General features: G+C 36.0%; 1 protein-coding gene across 1 annotated transcript in view; it reads left to right on the plus strand.

Moving 5' to 3' along the window:
- Positions 1–18,960, plus strand: part of PDE10A (phosphodiesterase 10A) — a 305,607-nt gene that overhangs the window by 195,484 nt on the left and 91,163 nt on the right. Inside the window, 2 exon segments of the mRNA XM_082634372.1 lie at positions 9,368–9,488; positions 9,984–10,033. Of these exon segments, the coding sequence (XP_082490498.1) occupies positions 9,368–9,488; positions 9,984–10,033 (171 nt within the window).

An 18,960-nucleotide genomic window follows, 5' to 3' on the forward strand; every position in this document is an offset into this window, starting at 1 on the left:
CTCTTTAGAAAAGTGTCTATTCACTTCTTCTGCCCAATTTTTAATCAGTTTGTGTTTTTTTTTTCATGTTGAGTTGTATGAGCTGTTTATGTATGTTAGATGTTAACCCCTTATCAATCATATCATTTGAAAATATCTTCTCCCATTCAGTAAGTTGTCTTTTTGTTTTGTCAATGATATCGTTTTGCCATGCAAAGCCTTTTAAGTTTAATTAGGTCCCACTTGTTTATTTTTGCTTTTGTTTCCTTTGCTCTAAGAGATCCAAATAATATTGCTGTGATTTATGTCAGAGTGTTCTGCCTATGTTTTCCTCTAGGAGTTTTCTGGTATCTGGTCTTACATTTAGGTCTTTAATCCATCTTGAGTTTATTTTTGTGCATAGTGTTAGAGAATGTTCTGATTTCATTCTTTTACATGTAGCTGTCCAGTTTTCCCAACACCACTTACTAAAGGGACTGTCTTTGCTCCATTGTATATTCTTGCCTTCTTTGTCATAGATTAATTACCCATATAAGTGTGAGTTCATTTCTGGGCTCTCTATTCTGTTTCATTGATCTATGTGTCTGTTTATGTGCCGGTATCATACTGTTTTGATTACTGTGGCTTTGTAGTGTAGTCTGAAGTGGGGAAGCATTACTCCTCCAGCCCTGTTCTTTTTCTCAAGATTGTTTTGGCTATTCGAGGTCTTTTGTGTTTCCATACAAATTTTTTAACTATTTGTTCTAGTTCTGTGAAAAATGCCATTGGTATTTTGATAGGGATTGCACTGAATCTGTAGATTGCCTTGGGACGTATGGTCATTTTAACATTATTGATTCTTCCAATCTAAGATCACTGTTTACCTTTCCAACTGTCTGTGTCTTCTTAAGTTTCTTTCATCAGTGTCTTATAGTTTTCCGAGTACAGGTCTTTTGCCTTCTTAGATAGGTTTATTCCTAGATATTTTATTCTTTTTGATGTGGTGGTAAATGAGATTGTTTCCTTAATTTCTCTTTCTGATAGTTCATTGTTAGTGTATAGAAATGCAACAGATTTCTGTATGTTAATTTTGTATCCTGCAACTTTACCAAATTCATCGATGAGCTCTAGTACTTTTCTGATGGTGTCTTTAGGATTTTCTATGTATAGTATCATGTCATCTGCAAACAGTGACAGTTTTACTTCTTCCTTTCCAATTTGTATTCCTTTTATTTCTTTTTCTTCTCTGACTCCTGTGGTTAGCACTTCCAAAAGCATGTTGAATAAAAGTGGCGAGAGTGGACATCCTTGTCTTGTTCCTGATCTTAGAGGAAATGCTTTCAGCTTTTCATCATTGAGTATGATGTTAGCTGTTGGTTTGTCACATATGGCCTTTATTCTAATATAATTGAAAACCTGTGTTCACAAAATGACTTCTGCAAGAATGTTCATAACAGCTTTATTCCCAATATTCCAAAGCTGGAAACAAAAACGTCCCAGATATCCAATGATAGTAGAACAGATAAACAATTTGTGGTATATTTATACAATAGATGCTACCAGAAATAGAAAGGAACAAGCTACTGGAACACACACCAACATGGATGAATATCAATAATACTATGTTGAACAAATAAAGCAAGGTTCAAAATAGTTCGTGTTGTGTGATTCCATTTCCATAAAATTCTTAAAACAGGCACCACTCTAGTGGGAAAATGGTTAATTAAGAAAGACCATGGGAGGGACTTTATAGAAAGATGAAAGGTTCTATACCTTTATTATTATTGCTGAGATGTTTATTATTTATTTTTAAAATTACATTTATTTAAAAAATTATTTTCTTTTTCTTTTTTTGACAAGTAATAATTGTATATGTCTAAAGTATACAGGGTGATGATTTGATATATGTTGTAACATGATTACCACAATCAAGTTAATTAATACAGTCATCACACACATAGTTACATTTTTCTTTTTTTGTGTGTGGTGAGAATGCTGAAGATCTACTCTTAGCATATTTCAGGTATGCAATACAGTATTCAGGTCTTACATTTAAGTCTTTATTTCTAGTTGATTTTTGTGTATGGCATACGATAAGGGTCCAATTTCATTCTCTTGTATGTGAATATCCAGTTTTCCCATCAACATTTATTGAAGTGACTGTCCTTTCAATGCTGTGTATTCTTGTTGCCCTTGTTAAAGAGTAGTTGACCTTATATGCATGGGTTTATTTCTGGGCTCTCTATTCGGTTCCATTTGGTAAGTGTCTGTTTCTATGTCAGTACCATACTGTTTTGATTACTATGGCTTTATAATATAGTTTGAAACCAGGACGTGTGATGCGTCCACCTTTTTTCCTCTTTCTCAAGATTGCTTTTGCTATTCAGGGCCTCTTGTTGTTCCATACATACAATCTTAGGATTGTTTGTTCTATTTCTAGGAAAAATGCCACTGGAATTTTGATAAGGATTGCATTGAATCTGTAGATCACTTTGGATACCACTGACATTTTAACAATATTAATTCTTCAAATTCATGAGTATGGGGGTATCTTTTCATTTATTTGTACTTTCTTGTATTTCATTCATCAATGTTTTATAATTTTTAGCATACAGATCTTTTACCACCTTTGTTAAATTTATTCTTAAGTATTTTATTCTTTTTCATACTATTGTAAATGAGATTGCTATTTTAATTTCTTTTTCAGATAGTCTGTGAATAGAAATGCAACTAATTCCTGTATGGTGATTTTGTGTGTCTTAATTAGTGTATATGTTATAAGAATGTATCCATTTGTCAAAACTTAATGAATTGTACATTTCATTTTTGTATATTTTAGTATTTCTTACATTTACCTAAAAATCTAAAATATATTGACAACTAGTTAGTAGGTTTGCTATTTTCAATGACATGGCTTAACAATTCTGAAACTACTTCTGTACATTCTAAGCTTGAGAAAATATGTAAATATGTTATAGTCATTGGCAGTAAGATATTTCATTGTTGGGTGAGGAATTACAGATATAGAAATGGGAAATATTAGAATGTGTTCACTGTGGTGTTTGGTTGAAATTGAAAGTATCAGTAAGAACTCATAGTTTTTAATCTTTTACTCTACATGTATTTATAAATAAATAAGTAAAGCATTACATATTTGTATATATGTATATATATATATATTTACATAAGGGCCTCTCATATATATATATATATATATATATATATATATATATATATATATATATATTATATTCGTGTTGATGAGAAGCCTAGAAGCAATGACCACACTGGGCACATATAGCTCCAGCTCTTAGATTTTAAATATCATTTGCCACTAAAAGGATCTAGGACTTCTTTTAAGAAACGGAAATGGCTGGTTCAAGCGCTAGCAAAATATTTGATGAGAAAGTAAGAAAGTCTTGAAAGCATCATGAAAATTTGTCAAAAGGGCATAGGAGATATCTTAAGGGGCCTCCCACTGGTCAAATCTGGGACAATTTGAGCATTAAAATGCATGTATAATAGTATTAATTAATATTAATTACACATGTTGAATAAAATAAGCATTTGTGAGTCTAGGCTCATGTAAATGAATGAATGAGGGAAAACAGAAAGCTCTTCTTCCCAGTAGAATGCCAAATAGCAAATGTAGGATGGTCGATAGTATTCTAGCTTCATCACCTCATTGTATTGTTGCCAAAAACACAGAACCTGAATCTAATCTTGAGAAAATATCAGACAAATCAAAATTGGCCCATATTCTTCAAAAACATCAAGTTCAAGAAAGGCTTGAACACAGAAAGGCTGTGGAATTGTTCCACAGTAAAGTATACCAAAAAGACATGACAACTAGATGCCATATATGATCTGGAGTTCAAACCTGGACCACTGAGTGGGGGATAATTATAAAGACATTATTGGGACAAGGTATGAAATTTGAATGTGAGTTTTTTAAATTTTAATTTAATTAATTTATTTTTTATACAGCAGGTTCTTCTTAGTCATCTATTTTATACATATTAGTGTATACATGTCAATCCCAATCTCCCAGTTCATCCCACCCCCCACCCCCCCAATTTCCCCCCTTGGTGTCCACATGTTTGTTCTCTATGAATGTGAATTTTTAATTAGCTGATATTGTTGTAGGGATGTTAGTTTTTCTGATTATGATAACTGCATTGTAACTATGTCTCTCACATTCAGTGTACAAATTTAGTGTATTCTCTTAATATTCTTTTTCTTAGGAAGTATATTCTGAAGGTTTGGGTAAAAGCAGCATACCAACTTGTTCTCAACTATTCAGAAAAAAATTTTATTACTGTTGTGTGTATATATGTGTGTGTGTGTATAGACAGATAGACAGAAAAGACAGAGCAAAAGAGAGAAAGAAGAAGGAGAAGGAGAAAAAGAAGGAGGAGAAGAAGAAGAAGAAGAAGAAGAAGGAGGGAGGAAGGGAGGAAGGGAAGGAAGGGAAGGAGGGAGGGAGGGAGGGAAATAATTTACGAAGAGGATAAGGCAAATATGACAAAATGTAAATAGTTGTTGGTATATAGGAGTTTCTTGTACTAGTCTTGTAGTTTTCTGTAGGTTTGAAATTATGTCAAAACAAAAAGTTATTTTTTAAAAAAAGGTAAATTTAAAAAAGAAACAGGAAAAATCTAAAGAATGATGATGAGAAGATATCCAAACATTGAGCTTTATACTGGAAACTAAGAGCTTATTTTGCATGCTTTTAAGTATTTATCTAACTTAACACCCATCTCACTCTGTTTTCTAGTGTGTTTGTTATAGCGCTTCGAGATATGTCAGTGACCCCTCATGGAGTCATGGGCTCTTGGGGCCAGCAGGCATCACAGACTTCATCTTGTTCTCTCTCCCATTTCATTCTTGAATTGCCTCTAAACTCTTGTGGTGAAGTGGTCTTCCAATCTGTGTTTAAACACCTAATTCACTTTAGCAAGTCTGCGGACATTTACTCTTCTGGTGAGACCAGGTCTCAGCTTTCTTTCTGAACCAAGGGTTAATACTTCTCCATTCATGACCACTGTATCTCATAAAATACTATTTCCCTCTGGGTGAAAGAGTGGCTGTTCCCCTGCTTCCCAAATTGTGTTCCAAATGCCGTTGGCACCACAACAAACCCACAGGGATGATTTAGGACATACTGCAGTTTCACGGGAAACAACACCGTCTGTCAGAGCTTGCTGGAGCTCACAGTTTCAATAGTAACCTGACATAGTTCCCAGTTTTAATGTTAGGTCACTACAGTCCTGTCAATGAAGTCATATCTCTACAAATCCATTTTTTTAGTGGTTGCTCTAATGAAAAGCAAGTACTGCATGAAAACCAGCATGGAACAGAAAATGAGGTTGGCCATGTCCAGTTTGATTCTGAGGTTTATACTGCCCAACTCATTGTACCTTAGAGTTCTAACTCATCTTGACTGAGGAATGTCTCAGTGATATTCAGTATATACTTTATATGGGTTCTTTTAATAAAGGCAGTGGTGAAAGGAATTTGTGAAGTTAAAAATGCTGTGCAAATACAAGTTCTTAACAACTTCATTAATATACTATTGTAATTTTCTATTAGTCAAGACATAGAATTGAAAGTTTATTCGACTGAATGGAATTGATCCCTTAGTAGACTTTCTTCATCATGTTGTTTCCATAAGAGAAGTGCATTTTTTGACATTCGTCTCCACTTGTTGCCTCTTCCTTCCCTCTCCTGTTAGTGCTCATGAGCAGCAAAATGGCTATAAGGCTAAGAACCAAATAATAATTATTCCTATTATTCACATTTATATATTAAAAAATTTAAATATATAAAAATTTAAAATTTAAATTTAAATGTATTGAAATTATATATTAAATAAATTTAAATATATTGAAAATTTTATATTTTCAATATATTATGGTTTGAATGATCCACTAACTATGAAGGTAGGTCTTTAATATTTTAGAGGTAGTATTACATTTGTATAGTTTAGTAATCATAATTAAACATTTTCTCATGAGATTTATGCAATTATCATTGCTAATCAAAGCAAACAGGGTGTACTAACCCATCTGTTGGGTTCAAGATTAGAATTTGAAGCTTAATATAAACAACAACAAAATCGAGGTCATAGATCATCACAGAAGGTTACTGTTGAAAGGTATTTTAAAGACAATATATTTCAATCTTCTTGTAAGGAAATCTTGAAAGGAAATCTCATGATAAACTGTCCATAACCCCAAATGTCTTCTTGTTCTCACTTGTGTGTGAAAAACCATTTCCTGTCCAAAAGAGATGGAGAACAGCTGGCCATTAATGTCAACACTGCATTCTGGTCATTTTAAAGGCCCTATTCTCAGAATTACATTGTCAGAGAAAAGGGTCTGTGTGTATATCATTTTTATAGGGACTCCTCTATTGAGTGACTAAACACCCACCTTAAAACTAGCTAAAGTATCCCTTCCCCACAAAAAAGAGGGTGTATTCAAAGAATGGATTGATTCATGACAAAGAAATGCCTAGGGATAGAATTTTAGGCTTGAAGGCTTTTGCGTGGCTGGGTCTAGGGGTTCAAAGTCTGTCATTATGACTCAGTCTCTATCTCTTGGCTTCAGTCTCAGATAAGCTCTTTCCCAGGACTTTAGGGTTCGGGGTGGGGGGGTTGTAGAATGAGTTGTTCTGATGAGCAGTAAGGAAGAAAGTGTATATTAGAGTAGAATATTTTCTCTGGAGTTCTTCAAAACTTGGAATAGCTCAAATAGGATCTTTTTACAGATGATAAGAAACAACAAAAGCTTTTGTGACCCCATACAATGCTGTCACGTTTTGTAGGCATCAGAATTTCAAGTGTTCTTGATTCTTATGCACATTTGCACTGTCACTCTGGTAATTTCTCCTTTACCCAGTGCACAGTTACCCAGCTTAATGACAGCAGACCTCTGGGGAATGTAAGAAGAAGCACTGTAAATTTGGGGCTGTGAATCAAAATCCTTCCTTGAGGGGACCTGGTCTCCCCTGGCTTTATTCAAGAAGTTCTGTGAAGTGGCTCAAGTCTGGAATTCATTGAGGTACCTGACTTTCTGCTGTGGTAATTAAGTCAGATTTTTTTTCCCTTAACCCAGAACTTCTCTCTTCAGACAAATGAAAAAATAGTAGGTCGCCCTATCTATTTCAGTTCCAGGGACACTGATCGAGTGCTTGATCCAATGTCAAAGAGCTCTGCTGGCCAGGTCATTCTGATAGCAGCTTCAGTTTTGTCCATTTTGCTAACAATACCTTATCTCTGGAGATTATGTGTTGCCTCTTGTCCCCTCGAGGCCAAGATCCCATCTTCTCAGTGAAGCAGGGGACCCTGTTGGAGGGCGGTGGTGCCTCTAGTCATCCGAGGCCCACACCGCAGAGCTCTTCACACAGGCCAGGCAGGTGTGGCCTCGGGATGTATTTTTCATGGCCTTGATGAAGGGAGTGCCCATGGGATATAGCTCGGGGATGGGTAAACGGTTCGTATAGGACAAATCCACTCTAGCATTCCAGTCTTGCCAAGGTTAGAATATATACCAGAGAAGTTCTGGTTTTCAGCTTCATTTAATGTCAGCCATTTGGGGGAATAGGTTTTAGCCAAGCAAGCACTAGCACACTGAAGCCAGTACTTCTGCTTAGTGCACCCATATAAAAAAATTTGCCTGGTCCACCATTATCTTTATCCTAGCCTATTCCAGCACCTGTGAGATCCATTCTCCTTCGTTTCCGAGGTTTCTATACATTAGCTAAATCTAATCCATTCCTTTTGGTGTGTATTCATCTCTTGACAAGTCATCCTTGATACTTGATTTTCTGGGACCTGCCTGGAACTTGAGTCTGTTAACAGGTCAGAAGCCAAGAGAGGTGGTGGATGATGGGCAGACTTCGGCCCTTACGGGTTCTAAGTTTCATTGGAGTCTGTCCCTGTATCCCATGTCACTGAACCTTCCCTTCCCTGACCATCCTACTTAAAAGGTAGCCCTCTCCCTCCAAAGGCGTTTACTGTCAGCTGTCCCAGCTCTCCTTTCTGCCTCGTGACCACTGCCTTCCTTCACACCGTGTAGATTACTTATTCTCTTCCAACAGGAATGTAAGTTCCTTGAGGACTGGAATTTTATTTTGTTCATGTTCTAGCACTTTTTGTTTCTAGAAGTGTCCCTACGTGTAGTAGGTTGTCAGGATTGGCTGCGCATGTTTGTGGAATGATTGACTGATTGGTTCAGCCATTCTTTATTTATTCATTCCACAGGTGTTTACTGAGTACAGTGCTCAACAGTGACCACAAGCAATAGGCCTGCTGAGAGGGAGAGAGGGAGAGAGAGAGAGAGGGGGAGGGAGGGAGAGAGAAAGAGAGAGAGAGAGGGAGGGAGGGACGGAGAGAGAGAAAGAGAGAGGGAGAGAGGGAAGGAGAGAGAGAGGGAGGGAGGGAAGGAGAGAGAGGGAGGGAGGGAGAGAGGGAGGGAAGGAGGGAGAGAAAGAGAGAAAGAGAGAGAGGGAGGGAGGGAGAGAGAAAGGGAGGGAGGGAGGGAGGGAGGGAGAGAGAGAGAGAGAGAAGGGAGAGAGGGAGGTGGCTTGAGACGGGTTCCGAGGCAGAAAATAACCACATCTTGCAAAGTACGAAGGCCACTCTGGGAGGAGTCTGTTGTTCTAAGTACAGTGGGAAAAGCTCCAAGAGTGTTTTGAGCCACAGAATTTTATTTTATTTTAAAGTTCGCCATGGTTGATGTTAGGAGAAGAGGCTTAGGAAGGCAAGCTCTGTAGCAGGGAGGCTCACTGGAAGACTGTTTTCAGTCCTTTGAAGAAGACACAGTGCTGGGCATAGCCACGGTTTCGCTTCCACCTTCTTCCCAGACCTTTGTCCACGTGCTGGTGTTCCTGCACCGCGGTGCAGCCTAGGGCCACGGGCTTGCTGCGGGGCTGCTGCTACTACGGCGGCGGCAGAGTTGAGGTCAGACTAGAGTGGTCGCCATGTGGACCCAAGGGAGTGGCGAGTAATAAACTTTGTTTCACCCGGTGCGATGCACGGGGGCGCTTTTCTAGCATATTAGGATGTTTCATTCAGTTAGCAAACTTTCAAACTGTTTTTACTGATCTAGTTGCCTGATACATCATATATCAATATAAAGCTTCAGAAACAAAATTGTAATTTGTAACATTCGATGTTTTAGTATAAATAAGCATGCATGGAGTCTATAGATAATTCTAAGTAAGTGGTAGCAATTTTAATTTTCAATCTGTGTTTATAGTAGATCATAATATTTAAATCATGCTCTATAAAAGCATAATGAATAGCTATTATATAACATAAAGCCATATATATTAATAGTATGTTTTACAAACTAAGGAATTTTTATTTTATTATATTTAATTATGTCTTTTTTTTAATTCAAAGTATCAAGATACAAATATGCAGGGAGTTGTATACGAACTAAACAGCTATATAGAACAACGGTTGGATACAGGAGGAGACAACCAACTACTCCTCTATGAATTGAGTAGCATCATTAAAGTTGGTAAGAAACGTTTTATATTCCTCCTAGTAGAAAAATTAAACCGAAGATAAAGTTAAATTATGTTCTCCTCACTGATGATATGTAAGCATATATACATCGTTCTTTCTGGTTGATGCTTATATTACTGGTTATTCAGTATTATGAATATCACTTTGTCTATTTTTAAATACTTTAAAAATTAAAGGTAAGTCTCAAATTTAAAAAATAGTTTCTAATAGTTCTGATATTCACATTTTGACAAATGTATTATTACATAGTACATTGCTGTATGCATTTGAGGATGCCACATCTTAAAAACTGCAATAGCTAATGAAAATATTCTAATTATGTGATTCAGTAAAGCCATAAATTATTTTGTTCAATTTATTGCATGACCCTTAATTTTGCTAACAAATCCATTCAAAAGACTCATATTTGAGGTCTCACCTTAGAGAATTCATGCATGTTATATTCTTCCATTGAGATTAGTTTCTTCCTTTTTTATTACTTTGGCAGCCACAAAAGCTGATGGATTTGCACTGTATTTCCTTGGAGAGTGTAATAATGTAAGTATCTAAATTTAGATATAGGTGCTCTAGATAAGAGAATGTTATAAGCTTTTTAAAAAAGATAAACTGTTATGTTACAAACAACTTAATAGATGTATCATAATTAAGTACCTTAAAGCTCATTTTGTTATTTTGTTTCTATATGTGGTTATTACCAGTTGGGAATTTTGCCAACATGGTGACAGTTAGGCATAAAATCTTATATTTTTTATTGTTTTGGTTTTGGTTTGTGGTATCCTATTTTCTGAATGGCATTTCTAGACTTACTGTTTGGTATAGAAGTTATTTCATCACTGTGGCCTGGGATGTCAGGGACAGTCTATGCCCTTTTTTCACACACAATCTGCAGTAGAAGAAAATGAGAGCAGACGTTTTATGTGAATATTTTAGATATTTTTTAAGATGACTCTAAAAGTGCAAGGATGGAGTTGCTAGGTATAGATTCCTGAGCTGTGGTGGCCGTGTCTCAGACTGTTTGGTGGCATGGGGCTGCCCAGGGGTGCCTGGTCCAGTCTTTGGTGCGCCAGGCAGACCCTGTGTTTCTGCTTTGACTCACTGCAAGCACAGTCCACTGTCAAGTGCAGCTTGCATAGGCACTTTCAAAAGTATTTTGAGGCATTCCATTACTGGCATTTGAGTTTTATTACGGTATTAACACATAAGTAACATTTTAGAAAAATGTTCTGAACCAATAACACCTATATTCATAGCCGAGTTATATAAGACTCCGTTACAACGTTATTTTGCAAACTTTTACTGTGTATTTCTTGTGCGTTTGGTATTGTTATTTGAGATTTGGGATGTATTTTTGCAATGTGATATTTGTTTTTGTGAGTAATCAAAACTCACAAAATATATAGTGTAATATTTATATAATATTATAATATAATATTTATATTATATAAAATGTTAATAGGAATAGAGACACAGTAGTCTGAGATTTTTAATAGTATTCATGAATAGTTGAGTAGTGAAAAGCACGACAGTAGTTGCACAAAAGGTATTTATTGGCTGAATGACTTAGCTCGTAACTGATCCTCTTCATTTGCATGTCCTTCATTTCCCCTTGTGTTGTGATAATCTATGTTACAAGATTAAAAGCTCTTTAGGACAAGGACCTTTCCTTATTCTTTTCTGTATCACCTAGCATCTCTCCTAGTGCCTTTCACATAAACAGTAACAAGAGGGTTTAATAAATTGAATTATTCAGATATTACTCCTACTTGTAAACACTTTATGTTTTACATACTGGTAGTATTTGGCTAAGCTACTAAAATAACAAATAGATCTCTTTACTCTTCATTCCAAAAATTTGTTTCTAAAATTTGAGATTTTTATTTAAAAATCAGGACTTCCTTTCAGAAAATTATTATACAATTTGCCATAATTTTTATGATTTCTGGTATGTTTATTATCATGTAACTGTGATAGTCCACATTTCATTACTCCTTCCCCGACATCTCCAGACAACCCACAGGGGTTGGCCATGGCAGCCGTGTTTGTTTCATGTGACCCCTGACCTTCAATCGCAGCTGTTTGTGACCCAAACAGCGACCAATCAGATTCTCTACTGAAGCCTGGGTCGTGGACTCAGCATTCTAGCTGTTTACCTGAAAAGAAATAATATGAACCCTAAGCTGAGGCTGCCACGGTGGGTTGGCCCTCTTCTGCTCCACGTGAAGGAGAATGGGGAGATGGGGAGAGTTTGCAGAGGTCGAAAAGCGGTGGGCGCCTGGAGGCCTGGGTCTGCAGTGTGGGCACCTCCAACGGTGCTTGACTCTTGGAGCCTGGATTTAGATTCCCAAACCCCATGCTGTTAATAACTTGGCTATACTTTTCACTTCATTGTTTGCATACTTCTGCGTGATTATGATTTAGAAAACACTTTTGTATCTATAAAATCCAAAATGTAATTCTCTGTATATCAATTCTAATTCTTTCACTTTTACTTATCATTCCCTTTTGTAGCTTAATTGAGGGGGGATACCATGTCTTTTCAGGCTTTAGTTGGCTTCTTATTCTAAACCCCTCAGATCAGTTAATATACTCTGTGTGGTTCTCTCTAGGGTCCTTACTCCTTTCTCTCCCACATCTCAGGGGCCAAGTGTATCCTGTTTAACAGTATAACCCTAGGAGCAGCAAGGTACATAGCAAAACTGTAGCTTTTTCTGACCTTCCTAAGTCAGATTCCACTCTGCTATGCTTTCTTAATGTCATATACTTCTCCTTCATAGAATGTAGCTGAACCTGTAATTACATATTTATCTGTGATTTGTTCAATTATTTGCTTATCTGGCTTTCTCACTAGAATACAAGCCTCATGAAGGCAGAGACCGTCTCCCTGGGAGGATAATTTTAGGGGATAATGACTGTGTTCTACTCACTGTATTTTTCCTTTTATGCATTCCACATAGGTAGTGAGGCCCTTGTTACTTCCTTAACCCAGTGATTTCTCTGGATAGGAAGAAGACATACTGTCTGAAGTCTGAAGTTCACTGAGGTGTTTCTTAAATGTATCTACTTAATTACCAGTTTCTTTGCTTTTCATTTCTTCTTATATCTCAGGTCTGACATTTGGAATCAGTTTTTTTTTTGTCTCAGAGAGCTTCCCTGAGTGAGAATCTGCTGATGTGAAACTCTCTCATTTTTGTGTGTCTGAATATATATTTCTTTCACTGCTTTCTTGAAAGATATTTTTGCTGGATGGAGAATTCAGGTTGATAAATATTATCTCTCCATATATTGAGTATAATTAGTTACATTTTGGTGGTTTTTTGATTTGTCTCAGTCCTTCATTTTTTTTTTTTTTGTTGTTCCCTGGACATATTTTCAAGTTTATCTTTTATTTCTTGAAATATGACTAACTATACCTCTCTTGTATTGTTTCATATTCTTTCTGAAATTAGTTTCTTGGCTTTTGTTTCATCTGCCTTTCATCGATGGTGACTTATATGCTCATGCCTTTTATTTATTAGCCATAAATCATATTCCTTTGGCCCTTTTAAATGGATATTCTTGAGGCTGTTGAAGTTCCTTTCCTGTTATATTTCTAGAGATTGGATATGTATTTGTTTTTGTCAATCACCTAAGGCAGTATCAATTCAGGACAATTTTAATTAACTTATCTAGTTGAGATTTTTTTTCAGACTACTGAGTGGTATGGATTCAAGCCTCAAATCCACATGATGTGCAGTTATTATTTTTCAGAGGAAATTTTTATTTTCCCTTCAGCAATAAATCCAAGATAATCTGGTTTCCTTGTAATCCCCTTGCAGCTGTAAGTATATTCACCCTTCAAACTAAGATGAGCCCATAGCCCTTTGCTGGTCCTGGCCCCATCCATGCAGTTGAAAATCCACATATAACTTTACAGTCGGGCCTCAGTATCCACGGGTCCACATCTGCAGACTCAATCAGCCACAGATGTGTAGTACTACCACGGCATTTATTGAAATAAATTAATGGATCCACACAGTTCAAACCCATGTTGTTCAAGCATCAACTCTATATCTAGGCTTTTGTTGATGCTCTCAAGAAAAAGACAGTTTGGGATTTGCTAACCTCTCAGGGTTCCTTTATCTACTTCCTTTTAGATTTCTGTGGATTCCTCCATTCTTCTCAGCCCAGCAATGCATTATAAAATATTTGTGAAATATACTTTATCCAGCTTTTAAATAATTTTAAAATTGTTTTTTTCAGGAGTGTCAAATTATCTAATCTGCCATATTGCTTGCAACAGATGTTGACATACTTCTAAAATGTAAGCTAACCATATTAAATAAAATAAAACATTTTTTGAACAATGAGCAGATACATGTATATTTTCTTATATTTCTTCCTTTGTACGTGAAAGGTAGCATATTATAGATATTTATCAATGTTTTTAAAAATTGTCTCTGGATTTTGAATCATAGTTAGAAAGTGTTTCTTTATAACTTACTTTCAAAACAAAATATATATACTTTAGTGACAAAATTATAATAATGCAACCCAAATGGACTGAGATAAAATTTTTAGTCTATATCAATAAATACCAAGGATTAAGACAGACATGGCAGGGGCTATAACATTCTTATACTTATAAAAGTATTAATTTCTTTTTTCATAAATGAGAATCAGTAGAAAAAATTTAATTTCTGAAATTGATGCATTAAGAAATATAATTTAAATAATATTTAAATACATCAAAAGTTATACTAGTAGAATTTAAAAGCCACATTCATATTACCAGAGAGGAAAAATTTAAAGAAAACATAGAAAGTTTAGGAGATGATAGAAAACAACCTAAGTGGTATTAAAGCACTAAAAATAAAACATAAAATATGATTATCACAATCATTTTGAAGATAATTTAAAAGATAGTAAAACAATAGAGTGAAAATGATAAATTATGAGAGGATACTTATATTAATAAATGTGAAAATCTAGATAAAATGGACAGTTTTTGAGGAAAATATAAATTGCTCCATTTAATGCAAATGATGATAGAAAACGAATAGACCAGTAAATGGAAGAAATTGAAAGTAGTGTTGAAATAATGTTTTTTTAAAAAGCTGGTAGGACATTTATTTAACACAGTTTTTTGAGCACCAACCTTGTTCAGGCAGTTGCTAGCCGTGGGGCACATTGATGAACCAGAATCGTTTCCTGTACTTCTGTGCACACACTCCACTGGGGACAGCCCTTCAGGAGAGAGAATTCCTGTGCTGTCTACACTGTCTCAGAGCTTGGGAAGAGAAGACAAGTTTCCCAGTTAGCAGCTTAGTTTTCCAAAGAATTTTGATTCTGGAGTTGGATTGTGTGAGTTCCAATTCACCACTTTGGGACTTTGCCAAGAGTCTTAAACTTTCCAAGTCCGAATTTAACCTCCATTGGTTAAATGTTACATCATGCATGTTATTTAACAAACCATTTCAGACACCTGCCATGTACCAAAAACTGTGCTAAATTGCTGAGCATACAAAGATAAATAAAAATCATTCCTGTCCTCAAAGAATGTACAACCAGTAGGAGAAATCAAGAAATCCACAGTTAATCACAGCACATGACCTTACGTGCGAAAAGAGAGGAACAAAGGTGCTCTGGGATCCTGCATTTGATGGGGCTGGCAGGGGTGCTGGGGTTGGTGACACTGAAAAGAGCTTGGATGATGAGCCCTCTGGTGGAGCAGGGATTAGAAGGCCTCTTCCTTAATAGACAAGAAGGGACAGTAAAGAAAGAAGCAATTTGTGAGAAATCTGGAGCTGGGAGAGGAAGCCTTTTGTGTTCTGACCAATACCAGTGTCTGACACATAACATATACAAGGTGCTCTTAAAATGTTTGTTGGGCAAAACTGATTTTTCACATGTTGGCTGGCTTAAAAAACTGTTAGTTTGCTTGAGCTGCCATAACAAAATATCACATGTTGGCTAGCTTAAAAAACAGCCACTTATAGCCTCACAATTCTGGAGGCTGGAAGTCCAAGATCAAGGTCTAAAAAAATTCAGTTTCCTGTGAGACCTGTCTTCCTGGCTTGCAGTTGTCCACTTTCTTGCTGTGTCCTCACATGGACTTTTCTCTGTACACAGAAACAGAGAGAAAGAGCTCTGTTATCTCTTTCTTTTCCTATAAGGACACTGGTTCTATAATATTAGACCCGACTCTTATGAATTCATTGTAACACTAGTTAGATCCTTAAAGTCTTTATCTACAAATACAATCACATGGGGGTTAGAGATTCAATGTATGAATTTGGGGGGAGAATACAATTCAGTCCAGAACAAAGATAAAAATTAAATATCTGATTTTATGCTAACAGCATAAATCTGTTATCAAAACAGGAAAAGAACATCAGAAATATTAATTTATATGTCAATATTGCTTACCTATGAGTATAGATGGAAATTTCTTAAATTAAAAAAACAAAAACCCCCCCCCAAAACTGATTTTTCCATGATTAAGATTTTGCTTAATTCACTTTTTAATGTTTCTACAGGTTTTCTCTTTCATATCTATAGTCACATACTCCACTTACTATGTAACATTTTTTATAATGTCATTACTATAGTTTTTCTTGTGTTGCCTGTAATTGTGGTTTGTGAAAGCTGGAAACCTAGTGGTCTCTAATTATACGTCAAACTTTATAATTCATAAAGTAAGTTCATAGATAGCTTTTGTGTATTAGCTTAGAAACCAGTTTACAGCCAGTAGTTTAGAGTAACTGCGTGACTTTTTTCAATGCACAATGACTTTAGTAGGTTTATTTCTAAGAAACATGCTAACAAAGTTAGGCATGTGGTTCAAGGTCCAGTGTACCTGGGGTTCCTGGCTCACGCCTTCTGCCCGGATCTACATTCATCTACTCTTCAGTGCCATCTAGTGTCTATAAGAAAAATAACTTAATGGTAAGCCTAAATAATGTTTTATTTTTTCTTAAAAAGTGTTTCCAAAATTTAACTGGTTGTGAGTTGAAGCCTTAACATGAAAGTGAAGTTTCATGAATCAAGTGATCTTTGAATCGTTCATGGAAAGAAAGATGAGAGCAACTGTTTACCAAGTGAAGTAGACTTCTCTCTTTAGTTGATGTCAATGAATCAGTTTCCCAATTCATCAAAAAACTCCTGGTGTTTAAGAAATAATGTGTGATAGCCTATTCTGTGGTTCTTTTCCCACCAAATCTATTTCTCAAAATTTGATTTTTTAACTAATTTGAATGCTTTTTATTCCTTCATTGAGCCAACTTATTCATTATGACTACCATTACCAATCTTCTCTAATTTAAATTATTTAACTTTAGAAATACTTATGAAAATGTACTGTTATCAAAAAAATATTGGATAGTTCATAATGAGTTTCTTTGAAATATTGAAAGAGCTAATTCATCCCCTACTACTGCATGGCCTTGCCTCTGGATTGATTTCTAGCTCTTTGGCCAGTCTCCTTGCTGGTGTTGGGAGGGGAAAGGCCTAACAACAGTCAAGCCACCTGCAGAGCTGTCAGGTGGGAATTAAGGTTCAGAGCATCAGTGGGCAGGTGCGTGCCCTGAATGCAGTGACGCTCTTCTCTGGAAAGGGTAGAGGTGGTTGAGGTTTGAAACTTTGAACCTTTTCCTTGTTTTTAGTTTTCGTGTAGTTTTCATCTCTAGCCCCTAAAAAATGTTTGTGTTAATAAAAGTTTTCATAGATTCATACAACATTAAAGCAGAAATTAATTTTAGAGGCTCATTTCAACGCTGGATGTTATAGATTGTAAATGTATGCATAATAGTCTTAATACATTTAAATGTTATGTAGTGATGTTTGATGAAAGTTTTCATTCATCCACCTATGAAAGTAAATAGTTAGTATAATCTTTTTCATCTTATTAATCTGAACATCCCAGTCAAATTCTTATGTCAAAATTCATAATGATTGGCATGGAGGAGTGGGAGGTACAAACCACTGGGTGTAAGATAGGCTTCCGAGGATGTATTGTACAGTACGGGAAATATAGCCAATATTTTGTAATAACTTTAAATGGAACATAACCTTTAAGCATTGTATTAAAAAATTTTAAATACGTCTTTAAAAATTCAACATGATTGATTTTGAAAAATAAAGCCATTACTTCATTTTTAAGTTTCTTTAGAACTTACTTACACCCATCAGTTGTTAATGCATTAATGCAGGCCCTTCACCAATGAAAAATGCGAAATATGTCTTATAAATTATGATTATTTTGAAACATGAAGAACCCAAGCAAGACTCGTCTTGCCAGATCACAACATGTACTATAAGCTTACGGTAATTAAAATAGTGTGCTAGGCAAATAAACCAAGTGGTACAGAATTGAGAGTTCAGAAGCAGACCCAAGTGTACTTGGGGATTTAGTATATGATGAAAGTGTCCGTTCAGCCAGTGGGAAAAAGAAGACTATTCGATACACAACTATCTGTTCGATTATTTCTGTGGAGTAAATAAAGGTATATTTAATAAACTTTTCTCCATTCCTGATTACATGTAAAATTTAGCCTCTAATTTGGAGGTTCGTTATCGACGTTGTCTGTTTGCAGTAATAGCTGCCCATCAGCCTGTTCCACTACAAAGATCATACAGCATCGGGCCTCCCTGGTGGCGCAATGGTTGAGAGTCCGCCTGCCGATGCAGGGGATACGGGTTCGTGCCCCGGTCTGGGAGGATCCCATATGCCGCGGAGCGGCTGGGCCCGTGAGCCATGGCCGCTGGGCCTGCGCATCCGGAGCCTGTGCTCCGCAACGGGAGAGGCCACAACAGTGAGAGGCCCGCATACCGCAAAAAGAAAAAAAAAAAAAAAGATCATACAGCATATGCTATTGCAGAACACACAATTCAAACCAGTGATTGATCTTTAATCAGAAATGAAGGTCATGGACGGAGCTGTTGCACAGGTGAATCATACGGAGTTAAAAAAAAATGCCACCAAAAAGAGTAGGAAACTACTAAGTGCACAGAGGAGAGAAACTGAAGCTGTAAAAACATCAAAAAACAGGTGTCTGTCTAGGTTGGTCCTCATTTTCCCTTCCTATCTGAGCTTTTGGCCTTCATATGACAACTTATTCAAAATTTTGTTAGCACTTGCCCTCTGCTCTCATTTGTAAGCATTTCTATTTGGTAAGTATGAACAAAAATCATAACCTATTTAGTAAAACAAGTATAAAGTTCCCACTGTAAAGAATTATTTATTGTTTTGATAATTATTTTCCACAAGGAGTTTTCCACATTCAATCAAGTAACTGAAAGATTTCTAAATCATTTATTTTCAGCAAATCTAGTACGTAAAATAGCTTTCCATATACCCAAGATGCAGTATTTGCTTGTCTGTTTCTTGTGCATCATATAGAAAGCCTACAAAGAGGTAATAAATGTTTTATATTAAATAAATGACCTAATAACCTAGGAATGTGTATGTGTAAGCTATTTTGTCATAT

This window comes from Mesoplodon mirus (genome assembly GCF_964341445.2).
Source record: "Mesoplodon mirus genome assembly, chromosome: 10".
Classification (NCBI taxonomy): Eukaryota; Metazoa; Chordata; class Mammalia; order Artiodactyla; family Ziphiidae; genus Mesoplodon; species Mesoplodon mirus.